This window comes from Rissa tridactyla, chromosome 4 (assembly GCF_028500815.1).
Source record: "Rissa tridactyla isolate bRisTri1 chromosome 4, bRisTri1.patW.cur.20221130, whole genome shotgun sequence".
Taxonomy (NCBI): Eukaryota; Metazoa; Chordata; class Aves; order Charadriiformes; family Laridae; genus Rissa; species Rissa tridactyla.
In genome coordinates, this window is record NC_071469.1 from 4,038,406 (window position 1) to 4,060,577 (window position 22,172).

The following is a 22,172-nucleotide window of genomic DNA, read 5'->3' on the forward strand; positions in this document are numbered from 1 at the left end:
AAGAGGGACATGGGGGGGGGCACGCTGAAGAAACCCTGACCCCTGAGTGAAAGCCATTAAAACGTGCTTGTCCCCTTCCGAGAAGCCAGGACCCGCACCCCCTTTTCTTACGCTTCTGCGTTTAACATGCGCATTTTCAAAAACCACCTCCCGAAGATGTTCGCTTCGAGCATCACACCCCTCCCGCGCCCCCCCCCCTCGCCCCCGCTCCCTCCCTCCCCTCCCCGGCTGCGGCGGGCGGGCCCCGGGCTGAGCAGGGGGTGGCGGTGCCCAGCGGAGGGTCCGCGGCTACACCGCGCCTCTCCGCGGGGCCGGCGGGCGGCAGCGGGGAGGGCGGCGGCCGCAGCTCCCCCCGCCGCCTCCCCGTGCGGGGGTGTGCGGTGTGTCGGGGAGAGATGCTGTGTAATTTTATCCACGCTGCACTCTGGGAGTTCACACGAGACTGATACCTTTTGCCTCCTCTGCTTTGTATCAATTGGTCGCAGATCAGGCTATTGTTGCAGGAAGCTGCTTTTATTTCTATGCTCCGTCGATCAACTGTTTTCCCCACAGCCTCTTGCCGAAATTCAGTGGGTGTCTCTCTCTCCCTCTCTCTCTTTCTCCTCCTGCCTCTCATGCTTGCCGTCTGTCTAGCTGGAAACCCAAGGAGAAGGCTGATCACGGCAGCTCCATCTAATCCAAACAGCTGGGACTCTTCGGTGGCCTTTGCCGATGTCTATTGATTTAAGTAAATCTGAGACAGATAAAAGGGACAGATCGAGGCTGATAAAAACTTGCCGATGCTTCACGGCTCGAAGCAGTGTGTGCTCTGCAACTTTGGAGTGCTGCTAGCAAGACGGCTTTAATGGGACCCCTGGTGTCATTCGCTCCAAGCCTCCATCTCCCCCGCAAACTAAGCGCTGCGGCCATCATGCCACAATGGTTATAATTTGGATCTTGTTCCTGAGTTTGTTGCAGGAGCCGTGGTCCCCAGGGCGGGCCGCGGGGGTGGCCGAGGCCGCCGGAGCCTCCCCGAGCGACCCCCGGCCGCGGCGGGATGCGGGGGGCCGCGGCGGCGTCTACGAGCACCTCGGGGGAGCGCCCAGGCGCAGGAAACTCTACTGTGCCACCAAGTACCATCTCCAGATCCACCCCAACGGCAAGATCAACGGCACCCTGGAGAAAAACAGCGTCTTCAGTGAGTACCGGGCACACCTTTCCCATCCCGCTTCCCCCGGGCCGGGGCGTGGGGAGGGGGTCTCTCCCCCGGACCAATGGCGTCCTGCTCCAGCATCACCGGGCAGGCGACTGGGGGTGCTGGGACGGCGCCGGACGGGGCGGCGGCGAAGCCGCTCCCGCCTCTCCTCCTGCCCGCCGCTGCCCGGCGGCTGGGGCTCCTCGGGAAGAACCGGGGGCACCCCCAGCTGCCGGGGCTTTCGCCCCTTCCCTTCGTCGGGCTCGACGGGACCTCGCCTCGGTGTTTCGGAAGCCGCCGCGCTGGCTCCGCCGGACCCTGCAGCTCCCTTTCCGCGCCCTCGCACCCTCTGGCTCCCGCTCCATCCCCGGGGGCCCCCGGCGGGGGACCCCCGAGCTGACCCGGCCGGCGGCGGAGGTGCTCGGTCCTCGCGGGGCAGAGCGAGACCCCCAGACCCCAGCTCCTTTCCAAGCTCCCCCCGACGGAGAGCGGGAAGGTGCTCCTTCCCTGCGCACCCCGCCCGACCTGTCGCTTGCCCTCGCTCCTCCGGGGGCTGCCCGCGCCAGTCCTGCCCCGGCCCGGCCCGCTGGGCAACGGATGGCCTCACACCTCCCCGGGCCCGAGTCCCGGTGCCCTCCTCGACGAGCCGCAGGCTGCCCTCGCCTCCCTCGTCCCGCCCCAGCTTGTCTCCCGCAGGGGACTTGAGCTTCCACGGGCTAAATCACATCTGTCCCCTTTGACATGTGCCGGGGATCGGCAGTAATTAAGATGAAACGGGATATGTCGGGAACGAGGGGGTTTGTGCGCGGGCGGCAGAAGGGGGGAGAGCGGGGCTCAGCGCCGTCGCTGCCGCCCCGGGGGGAGCCCCGGGCGCCCCCGCACCCAGACCGGCCCTGGCCGCGGGCACAGCCCGGCCTCCGCCCCGGCCCCGCCACCCCAGGAAGCATAAATCCCGGCTGGTGATGGCACACAGAGATAGGGAGACCTCAGGGATCTGTCTGAAGTCCATAAAGGAAAACCACTATTTCCTAGAGGAAAACCCCCTCGCTATCAAAGCCTGGAGGAGGCATCCTTTAGCAGCGAACCGGTGCCTGATTCAAAACAGCTGTACCAAAACCACCCCCACTCCCCCAGGCCGGCAATCCAGCCCTGCAAAGGGGACAGGCCCCTGGCTCAGCTTCATCGTTGCCGAAAGGCAGCAATGGGTTTGGGTGCAAGGGTCACCTCTCACCTCCAAACACTTATAGAAAGTACCAAGCCATCAGGCCACAGCTGGACAGCTGAGAGCAGAGTTTGAGCGAGCCAGCTAGAGAGCCCTGCACATACAACACAACATCTCCCGAACCATTTGTGCCTCCATCAGCATCATGGCACTTTCAGCTGGACGTAAACATTTTGGCAAGTATTGCACCAGCCTTGCCTGTGACACTCTTCTTGTGTTTGAGACCCCATCTTCGACGGCCTGAAAATCTCCTCCCTTTTAATTTGGCTCAGACAGTCATATTGTCGTTGTCTGGAGGGCTACATTGACCTCCTAAATGACAAGTTCCTTTCATGATTGTATACATGGCTCTAAAATGCAGCCAACTCACCCTGTTTTACCCTCTGGAGACCTCAGCAAGGGCTTTGTCCTGAAATGGACAGCTTTGTGACTGGTTTCAATAAGTCAAGAGCTCTTGTGTTCCTAAGCATTAAACAGGATTTAAACTTTTTTATATACATATAGGATTAAGTGAGCCACTAGTTCACTGTCAGATCTTTTTCATTTTTGAAAGAGTTCAATCTCAATCAGACGTCTAGGGATTTATTGTCAAGCTTGTCTCAAACAATCCCACATCGTTGTTGTTCATTGTTTTGTGCTGTTTCAAATAATAGTCTTGTTTCATTCGCATGATTGTACTGTGATTTTGGTGTGAGCTAGTGATAGCTGTGAAATCATACTCTGCAGGTAAGCAGTCATTCAAATGTATCTCAAAAAATTGCACATGATGGGATGATGGGGGGTAACAACATAACTCATAATTGTTTCTGTTTCTAGGTATTCTTGAAATAACTGCTGTTGATGTTGGAATCGTTGCCATCAAGGGCTTGTTCTCTGGCAGATACCTGGCCATGAACAAAAGGGGCAGACTTTATGCATCAGTAAGTTTCACTTAAGACTGACATATGCCTGTCATTTCCTAACAGGAGAACAGGTCCAGTGAGGAGCACTGATTTCTTATAAATAAACATTTATAGAGAACAGAGTAATGTTATAACAGATTTCTGTCTGGAATTGTTACAGGCAACCCATCAGTATATTTTTAAAAGTGGAAAGAAGCTGTGTTCTTGCTTTCTTATTGCCTGTACAGCCAAAGGCAGAAGAATGTATTTGGCAAAGGTATTTCACATGGCCAAAGTCCTGGGCAATTTGGTACACTGATAAAGACCTCAGAAGCCAGCCTTTGCAGAGCAGAACGTCCATCTCTAGTCAAAATTATCCATATTTATATTTGGTGGGGATCTTGGACACTGGCAGGGGATATACATGTCAGATAAAGAATATTCAGAAGTAATTGAGCATCTCTGTTACAGGAAAGCAGGCCACTGATGGGAGTTTCTTTGCACAGAGCATTTGGTTGGTCAGTGAAAGAATTTACAGGTACTAAAAGGTAGGGCTATTGCAAGGAAAGGAAGTACAAGAAGGTGCAAAAGTATAAAGGTGAAAATAAACCTTATTCTATTCTTTGAATCATTTTTTCCTGATCTTTGAAGTTAGATCTGTGCTCTACTGACATTAGTGGGAGCCTTGCCTTTTCAGCCCAGCCAATATTTTCCCTCAGTGAATAAAATACTTTAGCTTAGACTTCTTCACATTCAGGGACATACTAAGGCTTATTTATCAGTGTGTATACTATACAATTTATCCACGTACTTGAATTTCTTCCATTGTCTTTGATTACACCCCTAGCAATCTTGTGATCTCTTACTGTGTAACAGCCAAACTGTGCAGTTTCTTCAGGAATCCTGTGGTATGGAAACAGATTTGAAGAGAGTAAAATATGGCTATGTGAAATTTGCTTCCTCCAACTAGTCATTATATGTAATTCTGTTGATTTGAACGGCATGGTATATCCTCCAGCAATGTGAGCTTTTTCCATGTGAATGTAACCGAGGTAACACAATCAACTCCGTTGTCTCCCTGGTTTAATGTATTTTACTCCACCTTTTCAAGAATGTTCTGATAGTGTTTACGACCCAGGTTCTGTCTCGTGTGATGCACACTGATTAAAGGGCCTGTGTGTAAGGATGATGGTTCTTTGCTGGTGCAGAGAAGCAGATCGCAAACAATTTTGTCAAAGGAAAACGCAGCTGAAGTGGAATGAAGACATACTAGCTCTGCTATGCCAGAGTTAAGACTGGCCACTTCTATGCTTCCAGTTAATATTCTGATTAAAATGGGCTTCTCTTTCAATGGAGCTACTCCATCAGCTCAGAGACAGCGTTTGCCCCAAAGAAATTAATGGGAAGGATGAATTTTCAAGTTCTTTCATATCTTTCTCTCTTTCTTGTTCAAAATAGGTATGCCCTTCCTCCAGATTAATTAAACTGAATTAAAATAAGACTAAACAAATTCTGAACAAAATCCTCCTCCCCTAGAGTGGAGAAAAGCCTAGAGCAGGATAGCCCACGGAGTGATTTTCTCCTGGACTTCCCTTTCTACTATGAGAAGCATCACGCCATCCTGAAGCGTGTTCAACTGTCACGTGCCAAGGAACATCAGCCATGAAAGATTTCTATATAACTAGAAAATATAAATTTTGCTGTTCCAGCTCAAGTTTGGAAGAGACTGTTTCAGACTCGTGTTTCAGAGCTGGAGGGACAATCCAGGAAAAGCTATTCCATGCCAGCTTTTTTCACAGAAGCAGCAAAGGCTGAGGGCTCAGCTCAGGAGCAACTTCCTGGCTTCGCTTGCCTAGAAAAAACTGACCAACAACTTTATTGAAGTTACTGTGCCAGGAATCTGTGCAAGGCCCCTATTTCAAATAAGACTGGCTTCTTTGGGGATAATTATGCAGGGAGCATTTTATGAAACAGGGTTGGAATAACTCCATTATTCCTTGTACTACTAATTTTCCCATGTCGATAAAATGAGTTTGTTGAGTCTGCAGAGTTCCTTTGTGTCCTTGGCAGATTGTGATAATCCTCTAGGTTTATCCTCTGAGACAATCTCTCTACAGCCAGAACTGAGGCAGGCAGCGGGACAAATCTACCTACATATGGTAGTTGCGTGGGCTCCAGCACCACAGCATATGAAAACCTTGTCCTTGCAAGGAAGGGCACTTCCGTTTTACAGCTGTGAAGCTGAGACATGTGGAGTCTTTTAAAATCTTGTTAAATGCCTATCAGCATTTCTGGTGAGCGAACAGCATTAAAGACATGTTGTTAATGGAGCCTATAGCTTTTCTGGCCCCAGCCTGGCTACCCGTGCCCTTTCCATGTCTTCCACAGAGGCAACACTAAATAAAAATCCTCTGTAAAGACCATGGTAGCAGTTCCCCTCTGCCTCTGTGCTCTACGCATGTTAGGTACTGGAGGTTTAATCACACAGGTACAGCAAAGATGATTTTGTAATCAAGAAAAGATGTACAGTGTGGGAGGTCCTTCGTTTGCACTTTTTCTCCTGCTCCCAGGGAGGAGGAGGGAGTTACTCTTGCCAGGCTTTTGCACACTGGTTTCTTTCAGTTGAGGACCAGATGAAAAGGAGCAAATTTAGGCAGATCATGTAAAATGTGAGCACCCAGGATGGGTGTGTATTCTCCCCTACAGTTTGTGATAAAGGACCAGCCTAGCATTGTGGGGGAGCACGCCGGTGGGCAGGGTGGACTTGGATTTTGTTGTGCTGAAGCAAAGAAAGACACTTCATCAAGGTGCTGTTTACTGCTCAAATAGCTGTAACAAACTGGAGGCAGGTGTATCTAACTAATAATATACCAATTAAAGAGCCACATTTTACATTAAACCATAGTATTTTACCTTTTTAATAGATATCAAAGGTTGATAGGCAGCAATTAAATCACCTGTCATATTTAGATCTGTAAGCACAAAATAATAAATTTAGAGCTGAAGAATCAGCCAAGCTATTCATTCCTATTCACATATCACTTTTTGTTTGCAAATTGGTTTTTGGCCTCTTTCTGTCTCTGACCCACGGAGTATGCTCACACTGCTGACAGCACCTTGTTGCACAGCAGTTCAGGCTCAGCACTTCTCTTCTTCTCATCTTTTGTAGCACCAGTCTGAGTTCTTCTTGCCACATGTGTTGCTGCCCTTATCATAAAAATGAGTAGAGTCTTGCTTAAGACTTCAGTCCAATCTTATTGAGGTAGAAGAGAGCTATTGCCCATATGGTCTTTCTTAAATTTTGTTATGTTTGCTTTACAGGAAAATTATAATGCAGAGTGTGAGTTTGTGGAGAGGATCCACGAATTGGGTTACAACACCTACGCATCCCGTCTCTACCGGACTGTACCTAACAGAGCCGGGACCAAGCGCAAAGCCAGTGCGGAGAGACTCTGGTATGTCTCAATCAATGGGAAAGGACGACCCAGAAGGGGCTTTAAAACTCGCAGGACACAGAAATCGTCTCTCTTTCTGCCCAGAGTTTTGGATAACAAAGACCATGAAATGGTCCGACTGTTCCACACAAACGTGAAATATCGAGAGAGTCTTCTGAAGCCCCTGAGCAAGAACCAGCGAAGAAGGAGAGGACGCTGATGGGGATGGGGGGAGCTTGTGTGGGGGGATGGAAGTGACTGAGAGTCTTCAAAATACTAGTAAAAAAACTAACAGCTGTGGTTGTATGACAGGCATTAACATGGACATTTTTTATACACTGTATAATATAATTGAAAGTCACATCACTTACTTTTAGCTATTGTAGAATTATTATCGGTGGTAAAAGAGATGTGAGATAAACTAAGGCACATTCAAATGTAAATTAGTTGGATGTAATAATTTTGTCAATGACTTTCACATTTTCTTTTCTAAAAAAAAAGAAAAAAATTCATTACTAGTATTTTCATTCTAACTTGCCATAGGGTATTATCTCAGTGACCCTGTCCTCCCAGGGCATATGAATATTTTACACTTACCAATTTTGTGTCCACAGAGAAGGTATCGCACCTTCATGGCTCTTTTGGCAGTTCCTCATAAAAAGCTACATTCCTATTTTTATGGAATACAGGAGTTAGAAAACTGGTTTATTTTTTAACTTACATATATTTATATTTATTTTATGATCAGCCAGTATCAACTATTCTTTTTCCAAGACTGTCCAAGAAAAGCAAAATTGTAAGCTACTTCAAACATTTCAAGACTTACACATTACTAGATTATTCTTGAATTTCTTTAATTAAAAACCCAAGACACCTGACCTTGTCATTCAAATAAATGAATGTTGGTAAAGTGGCATTTGCATTCACCAAGCTTTAGCAATATCTACCTGTTTACCAATTGATGAATCCGCTCCTAAAATAGGACACAAATATGATGTGAAATCTCAGTTTATGGTGTGGACTGAACTTGCAATATAGGAAATTCAGCGTTGGGGATGAGAACCTTTATCAGGTGCTTTTGCATACCTAAGTTTTCTACAGGAAGACCTTGTTCTAGGTTAAATATGTTTTTACTGTTTAGGGGGGAAAATAACAGTCACATTGGGCATACAAAAACTGTAGTGACTTGCTAACTTAAGGTGTCTACCGTGTTATGATTTTCCTTTCTTTTCAAATGCTTGTTATTTTCACAAGGTAGTCCTAAACTGAAAGCTGCAAATCCAGACGGTGATTAACGAACTTGAGTTTTGGTTCAATCCATATAAAAATATATTTCTATAAATTTTCCTACTCTGATCCTGGAAGTTAACTTTTACAAAGTTGAGGGAAGTCCACATCACAAGTTTAATTTTGAGCAAGGGGTTAAGTTTCAAAAATCTCTCTTGACATCCAGGAGTTGTAGAGCAGCACAAAGATTTAGATGTGCTTGACAAGCACAAATAATGGTCATTTCAATGAGATTTGGCCTTGTGCTGTTTACTTCCTAGAATTAATCCCTGATACAGCACAGCTTGAGGAAAGAGAGACCGCACTGAAATAAACATTCAATCTGAATTTAACAAAAGATCTGTACGTTAAATATGACATTATATAGAAATAGACAGGTGCAAATCCCATTCCTGGTCATATTAACACAAAGGTCTTCTTGTGGCCTACCTACTAATTAACAGCATGATCATTTAAAACTAGCTAGTGAAAATCTTCCATCACTAAGGGGTGAATTCTCTAAGAGAGAGAAGTAAAATGAGGCCGTAGAATGAGTTTATTAAGCCTAGTAGTTATAGGTTTAGCACTGCTTACATCCCTATAAAGGTAAAAAAAAGGAAGGTGTCTTTATACCAAAAAGTGTGCTCCATTCCTTCCACCTTTGTATCTTTTCTGTTATATTCTAACAAAGAAGGAAAACTGTGTTTGAATAAGAAGGTCAAAATTCTTTGATCTCTGCTTTCCTTTATACTGAAATATTGTAAAAAGACACTTACATGATGTACATTAAATAATGCAATGTGGTGCACACAGATTAGACCTAGGTTTAAAAAAGGGTACAGAACCACATGAACTACATGAACTACATGAACCACATTCCCAAATTTTCTTGCTTTTACACAATAACTGAAAATAGTGATGGTTTCTTCACAGAAGTAATCAGGCAGTATCGTGTCAGGAGCCACTGAAAAAGCTGTGCAAAGAAGAAACGTAGAGACTGAAAAAGAAACAGAAGAATTCAGATTTTCTCTTTTGTTTACTCTCCTGCAAAACACACAAGGTCCAAACAACTGCAGAATTCCAGGTGTCTTTCGAAAGTTGGTTGTATCAGTGAAGAAAATGAAGTTTTGCATCCTGGGCATGAGGGCTGTTTTGGGGACACACTGTTGGCTACGCCAGCTACCCTAGCTCAGATCTGCATTTCCCTTCAGGCTACTGGTGGGGGCCGAACAATTTGACTGGGCAGGAAAGAGAGGAGTGTAAGGAGTCCTCACAGCTCTCAAGCTTCAAGAACAAAATGCAAGGGAAGGAAAGTGTCAGTAAGCCCAACTGGCAGGGAAAGATTACCTACAGCTGAAGATTAAGAGCTGGGTTTCCCCATGTCTAATTTCTGGGCCATATTTATTTCGGCAGCTTTCAGATCTACTTCACCTCAACTTGTAAGAAAAACAAGATCCATTCTCAGCTTTCTCTCCCCTAAATATTGTTGTTGGAAAGCTAATGACTAATGACATCAGGTATTTTTGTTACAATCCTGATTGTCTAAAGAAACTCCAGTTTCTCATGACACAAAGATGGCATCTTCACGCCAGCTCCAAGTCCGTTTCCTATCAAACATTTAGTCTTTACTCTTAGCTTTTCTCCAGGGCAAGTGCTTGTGTTCTGTCTCTGTTTTTATCAAATTTTCCTCTCATTCTTTTCTCCTTCTACTTTTTTCCAGACGGCCAAACTGCCTGCCATAATGCAATAGAAGGTAATTGCTATAGGTGATATAGGAATATCATTAATGACAAAACACCTTCTTACTCCCGTCTGTTTTGAGCTGTATTGCATGCTGCTTGTAGGAGTATTGTTTTAACCACCTTCCCATAGGAAATGGCAATGAAGTTTAGCTTAACACATGAACTGTATCCTTATTTCAGTTTTCATCCCAACAAAGTCTAAAATACTGACACTGAAAAAAAAAGGAGGGGGGAGACAAGAGAAAAAAAAAATTAACTGATTGGACGCAATGGCATTTTAACTACTGTAGGTAAGTGATGATTTTCACATCAACCTAAAACAATTTTACTGGCATTCTTAGAATTTTTCTTTGCTCAGTCTCATTGCAGCATTCAAAGGAGATGGCTTTGGGATTTGTCTTTTTTTTTATCTTTTAAGAAATATTAATGTTCCTGTTGAAATACTTTTCATTACAGACATTCATTACTTAATATTCTTTTAGCAACCTTGAATTCCACCGTTCCCAGATACTGACAGGCTGAAATCCTATTCATGATAATTATCCCAGTTGTATCCTCTATCCCATTTTATTTATTTGGACGAGAACGTAAAGGATACCGTACAACAGGCGGTAGATTTGAGTTACTGTTACTTTCTCTTTAGGATTATAAAGACAAGACGTGTCTCCTCTTTTGAAAGTTTCTTGAGTGACTTTATTCCCTTCCATTGTACAGGCTATTATCAGACTTTTTGCCTTTTTTTTTTTTTTTTTTGATGAAGATGTAATCTTTACCCATTTCGTATTGTAGAGTTTCTGCAAATTTCACATACTCCAGAAGTTCACTGGCATCCTTAAATTCAACACAAAATAGAGATCATAGAAAGGGTCATTCAGGGAAGCCAGACCTGGTAAAGAGCTCGTTTGGTGCAGCCTTTTGGTTCTATACCAGGTCAATTTTCAATTGTTTTGGTTCAGAGTCCATTTCAGGGCCACCATCAGCATTTGGTGGTTACATTGGTGTTACCACATAGTGCAGACCCACGGCAACAGATCTGCAGAGCAAAACCTTTGGTGCCAAGTACCCGGTGTCCACAGCATGCACATTTTGGGAGTGGGTGGGAGGGTTCCTCTGGATGACATCCAGTCTGGCCTTATGGACTGGAAGCCCTTTGGCAGGTGGAGCACTCTGAGAGGGTCTTTGGGTTGAGCGTCAGCAAGAAGTAATCCACTTCATGCACTCAGCAAATGTTGCCATAATTCCAACTAGCAGGAGACTGTTCTCAAAAGCATGCTCCTGATTTAAGCCAAATGCTGGTGTAGAGGCACCCTGTGTGAGATCCATCCATTCATACCCAGAAACTATTTCCTTTTGGGGCAGAAACCGGATCTTGAGACCATGACTTCAACCATCTCCATCCTGGGTGGCAAGTCAGTTACCAGAGAACAAAACTGTTGCTGTTCTCATCCTGGAGCCGGGAGACCACGGTCACCACATATTAATTGCCTATTCCCAGGCAACCTGCTCTAGGTGGCCCTGCTTGAGGAGAGGGCTTGGACCAGATGCCCTGCAGAGGTCCTGTCCAACCTCAGCCTTTCTGTGATTCAGTAATTCAGTTATTAGTTGTACTGAATTCAAACCGATTATGAGTTCTCCCTCACCTTTGGAAATTCAGACTCACTCTGCGCATTTCAGAGTCCAGTTCCCTAGCCCAGCCTCTCGCGTTTCTCTCCATTCACAAACTTCATCTGAAACCAAGCATGCTGCTCAGTTTCGCATCAGTTATTCTCTAGCCCATTTTAATTGTCTGGTGTACTGACCATCTCTTCTTTCCCTTAAAATCACTTATCGTACATTCAGTATAGTCCTTCAATTGCCAGATACAAACAGAAATTGAGCAGCTGGTGCGTGTACTTCTAAAAGCCACCTTTTCAGCTTTCTGTCCTGCACCAGCTCTTTCCTGAACTCCACAAGGTACATTCTCTTCATCTCCTTCACCTCCTCCCCGTCATAAAAGTCTTTCTGTTGGTGCCATTGCCAGCACTGTATAGAACCGTTTCCTTCTACTTTTGCACTTTTTTTAAAATAAATCTTCTTCTGTAGAAATTGTACAAATTACACAAATATTGTGTTACTTTCCCAGTCACTCATATGTAACTGGAACTGGATTTGGATGTCCTTTTCTTTCATGGGCATAAGGCAGAGAAGAGTGTATCAAGAGGTTTCGTCAGTTTTCATTCACTTGCTTCCATTCAGAAGACGTGCGGCCTGATCCATGACTTCTTGGTTTAGGTCTGAAGCAGTTTTTTCTAATTCCTTTAATCCTTGCTTTAGCCCATCATAGCTCTTATTTCCAAGCCGTTCAAAACTTCATGTAAAATGTTCTGATCTTTGGTGACTGTGTTAATAATTTTGTGGTTATCTGTTCATAACAAGCAAGACTTGTGCATGAAAAACAAATAGTTAACCCATGTTGAATAACTAAGGTACAAAACGTGATTTTTTTTCCCCCAATTTAGTCACAGATTTTTCTCCACTTTCTGAGCATGGGTTTTCCCTCTCTTTGAGGGTCATTACTCTGCCAGCCTGAGGTTATATTTTAGTGATTTTGTGATATTTCTGACTTTGTTTCACCACTTGCTACAGGTCTGATACTCGTTTCTACAAGCCCTGCTACCGCTACCCATTTGCTTCAGCGAGAACAGCAGTGCACCCCGTTTGTACTTGGAAATTGCTTCATGCTCGTACCCTCAGCAGTTAGAAGAGAGACTGGTGACATTTCTTAAGGTAATCTTATTTAATTACAAATAACATATTAAATCTGTTTTCCTTAATCACCACAAGCATGAAATGATGCTAGAGGGCATTTTTTTGTCCATACTTTTTAATAGCAGTACCTAGCCCCAAACCTTCTCTGTTTCAAGTCCTTTTGTGAGCTCCTGGATTTCCTGCTTTACTTCCTGATGTTTCCTTTTTCTTCTCTGCCTTTCTTTGCAGATGTACAACCCTCTGCAAAACAATAGGCGAAGAAATCCTTTTGACCACACGTGCCTTTGCCTTGGGTGGTTGCATGGACCTGGTTTTGGAACGGGGCTGGTATTAGTTGTAACTGTTCAATCAAAAAGGCTTAACTCTTTCTTATAATTGTCTGAATCGAGGATGTGGTTATTCCCCCAGCTTTCAGAAGGTTTTGTATCATCTAGAACTGTTCTAGATGGGACTAGTTCCAGAACAGTTCATCTAGAACAGTTCTAGATGGACTCTCTTCTTCAGGCTGAAGACAATCTAGACAGCAAAACTGTTATAATACGCTGATATTCATCATCCTATTTGATTCACAGCCTCACCAGTAAATACGAGCTCAGAGAAACAGACAAGGAAATATATTTAAAATTGCAGCCAGGTAGGGCAATACGAGATGTCACAAAACAAACTGAGTTACAGTGAAAACCTTTCCCCTGAGCACCCTGCCACCACTGCGCATTGACATCCAAAATCTCCCTCTCAGACCTAAACGATAACCTCCGTAAATAAAGGTGTTAATGATGACAATGAAAACTTTGAATCTTAGTGCTTATTTGTATTTGTTATAAAGTATAAGATTCTTCATATTTGTATGTATGTCCGTATAATCAGTTGCATTAAAAATAAGGAATACTTTTTGTGGCCTCAAAAACTCAGGGAGAGTACTAAAAGAGAGTTGTTTGCAATGTACCTCTCTGAAAACGTATTAAAACAAATTAAGCCTAACCTTTCTAAGTTTAGTCATCGTGAAATTACTGAACGTCTTATACATACAGCAAATACTATTACATCTCTGAGCCCGAAGCAAACAAGATTCTACATATTTTTATACTCCTGGAATGCAAATGTTTCAATTTTAATTACCAGTAAGGTGCTGAAGGCCTTGTAAAAGGGGTGACTCAGTTAGGAGAACTATTGATGCATTGTTTATGTGCAGAATTGTTTTCTAAGAACCAAGCCTTTGCAAGGAGATCAGCATGACACTCTGCCAAAAATATCTCGATGGGAACTGCTGTGATCTGTCTTATCAAAACAATAATCTGTGCGCAGAAGGACCTTACTGACAGCTCTTCTTTTTCTCCTTTTGGAACGCAAACTATTTTTATTGGTAATAAATATAGCATTTAGAATTAACACAAAAGAATTATCTTTTACCAGGAAAATACACCAGCAAAGAAAGAAACAAGTGAAACAACATACGGTTGGATGAAACTCATTAACTCCCATTAATTCAAATCTACCTTGTTAGACTGTTCTTTGATATTGCAAATATCAGTCATTTAGCATTTAGATAATGTAAGCTATATCTGATATGATTTACAAAAGCTGACAATGAGCCCTTCAGGCTTCACGGCCAAGAGACTGACGTTGGAGTCTGGGCTTCAAGCTTTGCCACCGTGGCCCAAGCACGGGGCATGGACGAGCAGCCTGGGCTTTGCCCCAGCCCTGTACGCTGACATGAGGGTCTGGGGAGAAATGGGGTCCACCTCCATGTTTCGCTTTGTTTTCCTGACTCTAGGGTGCAAGCACTCATGACCCACCTGTGTCACAACATGGAATATGGCTGTGGTCACTGATAGTCTCGCCAGTCTCCATTGTCTCTGTGGGGAGGTAAGGTGGAGGGGAGGGATGCTAACACATCAAAAACAGGAGATTGTGAAGAGCATCTGCTGATGAACCAGATCCTGACAGATATTATTACTGCATCTTCTAGAGCTTAAGAAGAGGATGTAAGATGTCTTCAATCACCCGTGGGTTGCTTCTGGTCTCCTCGGCATGTCACCACAGCCGTACAAGTCTTCGGGGACTGAAGAATTTCTATTTTCTCTTTGTTCTGGTAACGGCATTTTGAAAAACTGATTGTGGATTCCTATCTCTTGCTATAGCCATTTTTCCAAATAGTGAGTTTCTTGGTTTGTCCACAGAAAAGCTTAGCTGCAGGTGTAGAAATGAACAATGTGAGGGAGGTTTCCTCCTTTGGGGTGTTTTTTCACATTCTTCACTTGCTGGTGTATAGGCTAAGAACACACCTGTAATGGGAAATGGTTTAAGAACACAACCCTGAGAGACAAACTGACCCAGTGAAGGAAACATTTGCAGCTGCAAATGTTGCTTTACACATTTTGTGGCCATTAAAGTGACAGCAAAAAGAAGTGACCAGCTTCTAAAATACAAAAGAGACGTGAAAATATTACACGAATAAAACCAGACACGTAAGTAACTAGGTGTAAAATTTTTTACTTGAATTTGACATATTTTTCGCCGATCTGAAGCCAAATTTCATGCTTGTTACTATCTTTGGGGAAGCTGTTGGGCAGAATATACACCAAAGAATTCACTCTGTTGGAGTGATTTGAACCAATCAATACTGTGAATTTCAGCTTTTCAGCTGTAATTGCTTGGTTTGACTCCAGCACGGTCTGGTTCCCACCACAAGTGGTGGGACTTACTCTATTACTCTCAGTGGACTTGAATAATTTTTCCACCTGATGTTACAACATTGTGAAAGGTAAAACAGATTTTGGAGTACTCTGAGCCTACATGTGTGCAGAAAACAGGTCAGGGGCACATTTGAATAAAATAGTTATTTATTTGTAAGCGAAAGGTGACTTGGTTTTTGGATGTACTGTTCCTCAGGTGAGAGCAGCACCCATAACCATGGTGTTGGGAAGCTTTATTTCAGCGGGGTGAATTAACAAGCCAGAGAAAGAGAGCAAGAATATGTATAAATCCCCAGGGAAATTTGGGAAACTTGTACCCCTGTGAGAACTAAAGAATATAACAAAATTGGATAGCTTGGATAAGTTAGCAGTTTCTTTAGTTCACGTATCTTCTTCCTTTTCTATTAAAGAAGATTTGTGTTCTTCCGTCTCGGATTTTAAGTGGTAAAATGCTTTGCATAGGGAGAAAATGTATTGAATCAATTGATTATTTTTTTTAAGCTATCTTAAATAGTGCCTTTGAAGTTTGCTGCGGCCCTCAAGTTCAAATGTCTCCTGTTTCCTTTCGGAAGGTTTGAAGGATTTGGGAAGGTGAACAAGCAGATCTATAATTAAAGAACAGTTGATGGTAACTGCCCTCCTTTGTTAGCATTCTCGGGCCACCTCCAAATTTAGAAGGTTAAAGAGAACTCTGTCCCGTTTTAGTTCTGCAATAGTTTAGATGCCACCACTGCATAGCAGAAGAAAAGCCTTTCTGAAATCCAGGGTACATCCCCTTTCTAACCACAAAAACAAGCTCCCGGTCTTCACTTTATATATTAAAGAAAATGTTATGCTTTCCTACAGTAACAATCCTAAACACCGTACTATCTTTATTGTGGTCTGAAATGTCTGGATTTGAAGAACAGTGATTTGTCTGTGAGGACAATTTAGAGACATCCTGATGCTAATGCAAAAGTAAGAAGCACGGGGCAGCGGGGCTTGAAGGACCTGCAGATCTTGAAGGATCCAGCCCCAGTGGGATGTGCGGTTCTACTGACTTGGAAACGTCTCTGGCACCGGCTGCTTGATTTTGCAAATTTTTGTCCTGTTGCAAAGCAAACTAGGTTTGATAGCATCAAAATATCACAAGACCTCACACTAACATGTTTCTGAATGGAATGGCTTTTTCATTTGGAAAAAACCTATTCTGCAAGTACTTCATGTAAGTTTGATTATACTGTCTGATGAAACATCATATGTGATGACCTATGATGACCAGCCACAAAAGACGATAATTTGTCTTAAATCAATTTTTACCTATTGAAATAATTCCTTGTGAGGATTTTGGAGGGAGAAATGGGCTCATTCATAACGTACGACTAGAATTCAGGGTCTTTAGATACTTCATCAAATATGGCTCCCCCAAAAAATTGACAGCAGATCAAGGCTCCACCTTCCTTTCATGTTCCTACTAGGAAAAGTCACACAAATGTTACTTTATGCGGCCAGAAATGAACTAGTCTGAAAGAATTCTGCTGGGAATCTCTGAGACAGTGGCACTAGAAGATAGGTGACATACATTACTCGGCATAGTTATAGTATGATCGTACACGCTTGGTTTACACTGCAGACGTTGGAGTCTCACAGGCATGTGTTGCTCAGACCATGAAACCAACTGAAAATTATTCTTAAATCCTTAGACATTTTTTCATGGCAACACGGGTCTAAAACTACAGCAGCAGAAACTGAGTTTATTTGTGTCCCGTAGTCTGTCTGCTCCGAGGATCTGTTAGCCATATTCAGTAGTGCAGATGGAAAGAAAACCCTCTGAATCAGATTAACCCTTTCTTTCCCCAGTTCTGAATGAAGAGCACGTTGCATTTCCAGTGCTTTACTGCAAATGCATTCAAAAATAGCTATAGGAAATAGAGATGCTCTAAGATCTTCCCAGAGGGGGACCAGGATGGTAAAACAAAGCTCGTCAGAATGGAGTTTTTCCTTGTTTTCTTTTTTTTTTTTTTAAACACCTTAAATTTCCTAATCTAAATGGGGCAAGGTAAACCTACATATCATTTGCTTTTTCTTAGAGAACTCAATGCAACGTTAAGTTTCCTCTTATACCTGTATTGCACAGACCAAATCCACTCTCTTTTGTATATCATCCCTTTCTGCGGTCTACTTCTCTAAGCATTTCCCCAGCTTTAGTAAAAACTTGTACCAAAACCTACTCGACTGCAACTTCCCTCCCTGTAGGCCCATGTTTTTACTTCTGGTTCAATACTTCTGTATAAGTTTTCAGAGAAGACAATCCCTTCTTAACTTTTTCTCTCCTCTGCTCTACGTAGATAGAATACCTATAAAGTAAGAACAGCCTCCTCCCAGAAAGCCTGAAAGCACACAAGCAGCCCGGTGATCCAACCCCAGAATGGTCTCAAAGAAATCCCACCACCCTGCAGAAAGAGCCTCCTGAGCCAACAGAAAGCACCAGATGCTCCAGCACACCTCTCTTGGAGCCTGGAGGGGGACACAGGTTCACTAATTCCCTACGTGTGTGCCCAAAGAAGCCGGCTGTTGACCACGTTCCGGCCAGAATCAACTCCTTCCTTGTTAATCCACCTAAAAGACGTGGCTACCTCTACTTGTAGTGTCTCCCCAAGGGGCTACAATGAACCCCGCGACTTAATTGCTTCTGAAACCTGATCTGCAGGCAAATATAAGGCTTTAGTTGCTGAAAAGAGGGCTAACAGTGCTTGAACTCAGGGCTTGGGTTTCATTTTGTAGCTATTTGGGTTTGTGACTGTGCAGAGATATTTTGGGGCAGGACAATAAGGAACTGGAATTTGATCAGGTTTAATAGCAGGTTGAGTACCTCCTAAGGGGAAGGAACCCCATCTACCTACCTTTTAATACCTTTTCCTAAAGGATGAGGAGGGACTCCTGCCCCATAGCTCAACGCAAGGTAAGATTATGTTGATGTAAGCTTAATATTGTTTCTTGTTTTAACTTCTAACGAATGTTAGCTTCTCTACCAAAACCAAAAAATAAGACAGCTTATCTGATTTTAAAAATTAATTTAAAAAAATAATGGGTTTTTTTGCGATAGCACTGTCTCATGGCACAAGCCAAACGCTCCATCCAACTCCACAGAAAACTTAAATCTAAAAAAAAAATTCTTATCTGCACAGCTATGCTTTCATATTAATTTCCCATGGCGAATGAATGAGATGGAAAAACTCTCTAAATTTATGGAACGGTAAGATTCTTATAAAACAAATAAGCCCTTATAAAATAATACACTTTATAAGGTCCATGTGTGGAATATTCTGGTGTTTGAATATTGGAACAAGATTCCAGTTTTGAAGGTGAATTAGAAAGGTAGGCAGGAGTTTGCTTTCTTGGTTAGTTTTGGAGCAAATCTAGTTTACGGCCCATGCAAAGAACATGTATGGCTAAACAAAGGAAGGGGTTTGGGTTTTTTTAAGAAAATAATGAAGCTTTTGGTCAAAAAGCTGTGGAAAGACTGAAGGACACTTTGTGCCTCTTCTCCGTGCAACCTTGATAAAGCAGAATCAGAAAGGAAATGTGGACTGATTAAAACGCAATCAAAGAGAGATAAGAAAAATACTTTTACACCTCAGGCTGCCCTTGTGGTGCTGCTCTCTCCATGAGACTGATAGAGGAAAAAGAAGAAAAGAAGCAGGGGGGGAAGAAGAAACAGAATCAGTTTAGAAAACTGTCCTGGAGAACCCTGCCAGGTGAAGGCCTGGGGGTTTTTATTCTGCACACACTTCCAGGAATAAAGCACTTTATCCGAAACCAACAAAACGTATATTTGCACACCAATGACATTATTTACTTGCAGATGTGATACTTCAAGTTCATTTATTTCTGGAAAAACTCATACTTTCTGTCTGGCTAGACTGTTTGTGATGGCAAACCAGTAATACGTTTAAAGGTTGTAAAACCGTGTGTTCAACTTTGGTGCCACGCGTATATTTGGACTTGGAGACTCCATGAGAAGAGAGGTTCACATTATGCAAGAGACTTATGTGCATGAAGGCAGCTGGAGAGTCTAATAGTGATCACTCGCCCATCACGGCAGCCGTGGGCGTGAGCCCCGCGTGCAGTCCTGCGGGTGGTAGAAGGAGCACGAGGTGGTGCAGCTCTGCACAGGCTTCACATGCGATGGTGGGGAAGCAAAATGCCAAGCCAGGAAACAGGCTGCTATCATCCTCAGTGGGTGTCATGACTTTGCAAGCTCCAGTGCCATAGAAATTAGCATTACATTTCAGGAACTTGGCTCAACTCTCCAAGCCTGTTGTATTTGAGCTACTGTTCAACCTTGGTGCTAGTGAAAAGCAGCATTTTCAATGAATTCTACATTTAAGAGAGGAAGGATGGCCAGTTTTTTCACACCTGCAAAGGGATAAAGCTGTCCAAAATTCCAGGAATATTAGGGCTCTGTCAGATCTGATCTAGTGGGAGGTGTCCTTGCCCAGGGCAGGGGGGTTGGAACTAGATGATCTTTAAGGTCCCTTCCAACCCAAACCATTCTATGATTCTATTCCTTTTTGCTTTCAACAAAAGCATTCCAAGTAAAGCTAGGTTTTTTCCCCTTTTGAATAATTTTGTGCAAACTTTTGCATAACTTCAGTAGAGTTATGAAAGGGGAAATATTTCTGGGCCAGCTGAGTTAATTGCAAATTGATTTAATGGGTCCAATTACTGAATTTGAGTAACCAAGGTTTTGAATAACTGAGATACTTTTCAATGTAAGCAATAAATACCAGGGATGGAAATGTATTATAGGAAACAGAGACTATGACTGAGCTTTGGATAATCAAGATTCTAGTTTGTATCATGTGTACTTTGGCAGCAGCTGATTCCTATAGGAATAAAAAAGTAAGAACATGTGCAAACTGCAGTATGACACTACCACTGTGACCCCGTCAACAACTTCAAGGTCATCATTAGGAGAGTCTTCAACTTTTTTTTGCCTCATTGCATGTGGGTTGTTAAGATTTATTACAATCACTGCAAGAGAACACCTGCTAAGTGTCAGAAGATTCCTGGGAAACTTCAAGTGTTTTGCTAAGGCAAAACTACACCTTTTACACAGCTTTGAGGAATCCAGTGTGATGGAATACAGTCTAGTCTTCATTGATTTGTTCACATTCTAAAGCAGAAGCATAACCACAAGTGATATTCAGAAACATATTTGTCCTCCAGACAAATTTACCTGTGTCTAAAACGATCCGTGTCTTGCTTCCTGGGCTTCCTGATATATATCATACCCGGAGTAAGGACCAGATCATTGGCTGAAGTTGGTTGGCATTGCTGTACTGGCGTCGGTGAAGCTGTGAGGAGTCACAGCAGCTGAGCACTTTATTAGGTGGCTAAGCACTGCCTAAACGTATTAGGAAAAAACAAAATTGACTTGTGAAACGTATACTAAACAAACTTGGAGAAATATCTTAACTTTCACATTTCTAGAGGTTTTGGCTGAAATTTGCCACCCGTCTCCTTTGGCTGTCTTGCAATGTTCCTCCCCTACATCATCATTTTATTTTCAGCTCAGTGATTTTTTTTTCTTCTTTTTTTTTTTTTTTTTTTTGTCTTTGAACGATGAAACTCTGTCTGCTTTTCAAGACTAATATATGGCCCCTGAGTGAAGGCAAGGCTGTGATTCAAATCAAGAGTTCTGTTGACATTATAATCCTTAGGAGCACAGCTGGAGCATTTCATGAACGGTAGCAAAGACCCTCCATTGATTTACTGCCTTGGTATTCAATCAGGAGCCCATGTTCTGTGTCGTTAGCTGCAACATACAAAAAATAACTCGGTGAACTTCTAATTAAGGCATTTAGCTTCTTGCCTATCTTGTAAGAAAAGATTTGTGCTATATATGAGATGCTGCTGCTTTTATGGATTCTCCCCTATTTTTATAGCAAGAGGGCTTCGGGCTCTACGATGGTCCTGGGGGCTATAGATGGGATATACACCAAGGTTGCTCTCTGACCCTTCCAAGCAGAAGACTAAGCAGTGTGGGATGGGAGGAATTTTCACGCCTGTCCCCCAAGCTCTGCAACTTTTCTTTTTTTTTTTTCCCCAATTTTACATAAACCTTTCCTGGACATAATCATCCCTTGAGCACAGAGAAAAAAAAAACTAAAAAAAAAATCATTCTAGTTCTCACGAGAACTACAAAGGGGATCCACAGCTCTTCTTCTGGGCAGCAAATAAACCCATCCCTTTCTGCAGTGCCAGTCCACAGCCGCAGCATGCACGAGAGCAATTTCGAAGCCGTGCTCTTTCTTGTCTCGCCCCTCGTTCCCAGGGCGAGAGCGACCGTGCTGCCAGCCCCCACTGACCTGAAGATGAGAGTTCCCTAGATTGTTTCCAGCTTGCACTGCTAGCCCTGCTGAACGAATAGCACTTACAGTATTTTTGGGGCGGTGACTCACAAGAAAGTCATGAATGCCCCCTTAAGAGGCTGTCAAAAGCCCCCTGGTAAGAAGTGTTTTGTTTTTCCTGTTTTCGTTGTCCAGGCTGCCTGCGGATATTTCCACAAGTCTCCAATGCAGTTTTCTCAATTCATTGTCCAAGCAGCAAGTTGTACCCTAAAAGGCAACAGAGCAGAGATGTAGACCCTAACCCGACACCATTCCTGTTTGTCACCCCACTATAGCAATAGCCAGAACATACAGCCCTTCTCGTCGACGCAGAAGGTACCAAAGTGCCAGCCGGGACCAAAGCCACTGGAGCTCCTGAATACCTTCTACTTGCTTATCTGCCTGCAAATTTCAGTGTTACTTCAGGCAGCTAAACACCATGGACATTCAAGAGTTTTGGGATAAAGGTGTCTTGGCAGATCTGGTATCAAGTGCATCAGTCGTAGTTATTTTTTTTTACCTTCGGAAAGTGCTTCAGAAACTTTATTGACCTTCTGAAAAATAACATAAAGTAGGATTGCTGTCACAGTATTTACATCTCCAAGAGCTATGAGGTTTAATGTCTTGATCAAGAC

At 43.3% G+C, this 22,172-nt stretch overlaps 1 protein-coding gene across 1 annotated transcript; it reads left to right on the forward strand.

Annotated features, from left to right (window-relative positions):
• Window positions 1-918: 918 nt before the first annotated feature.
• FGF3 (fibroblast growth factor 3) lies at window positions 919-6,931 on the forward strand. The gene is made up of 3 exons (XM_054200370.1): window positions 919-1,177; window positions 3,213-3,316; window positions 6,599-6,931. The coding sequence occupies exons 1-3, from the start codon at window positions 919-921 to the stop codon at window positions 6,929-6,931; spliced, it is 696 nt and encodes a 231-aa protein (XP_054056345.1).
• Window positions 6,932-22,172: the final 15,241 nt, after the last annotated feature.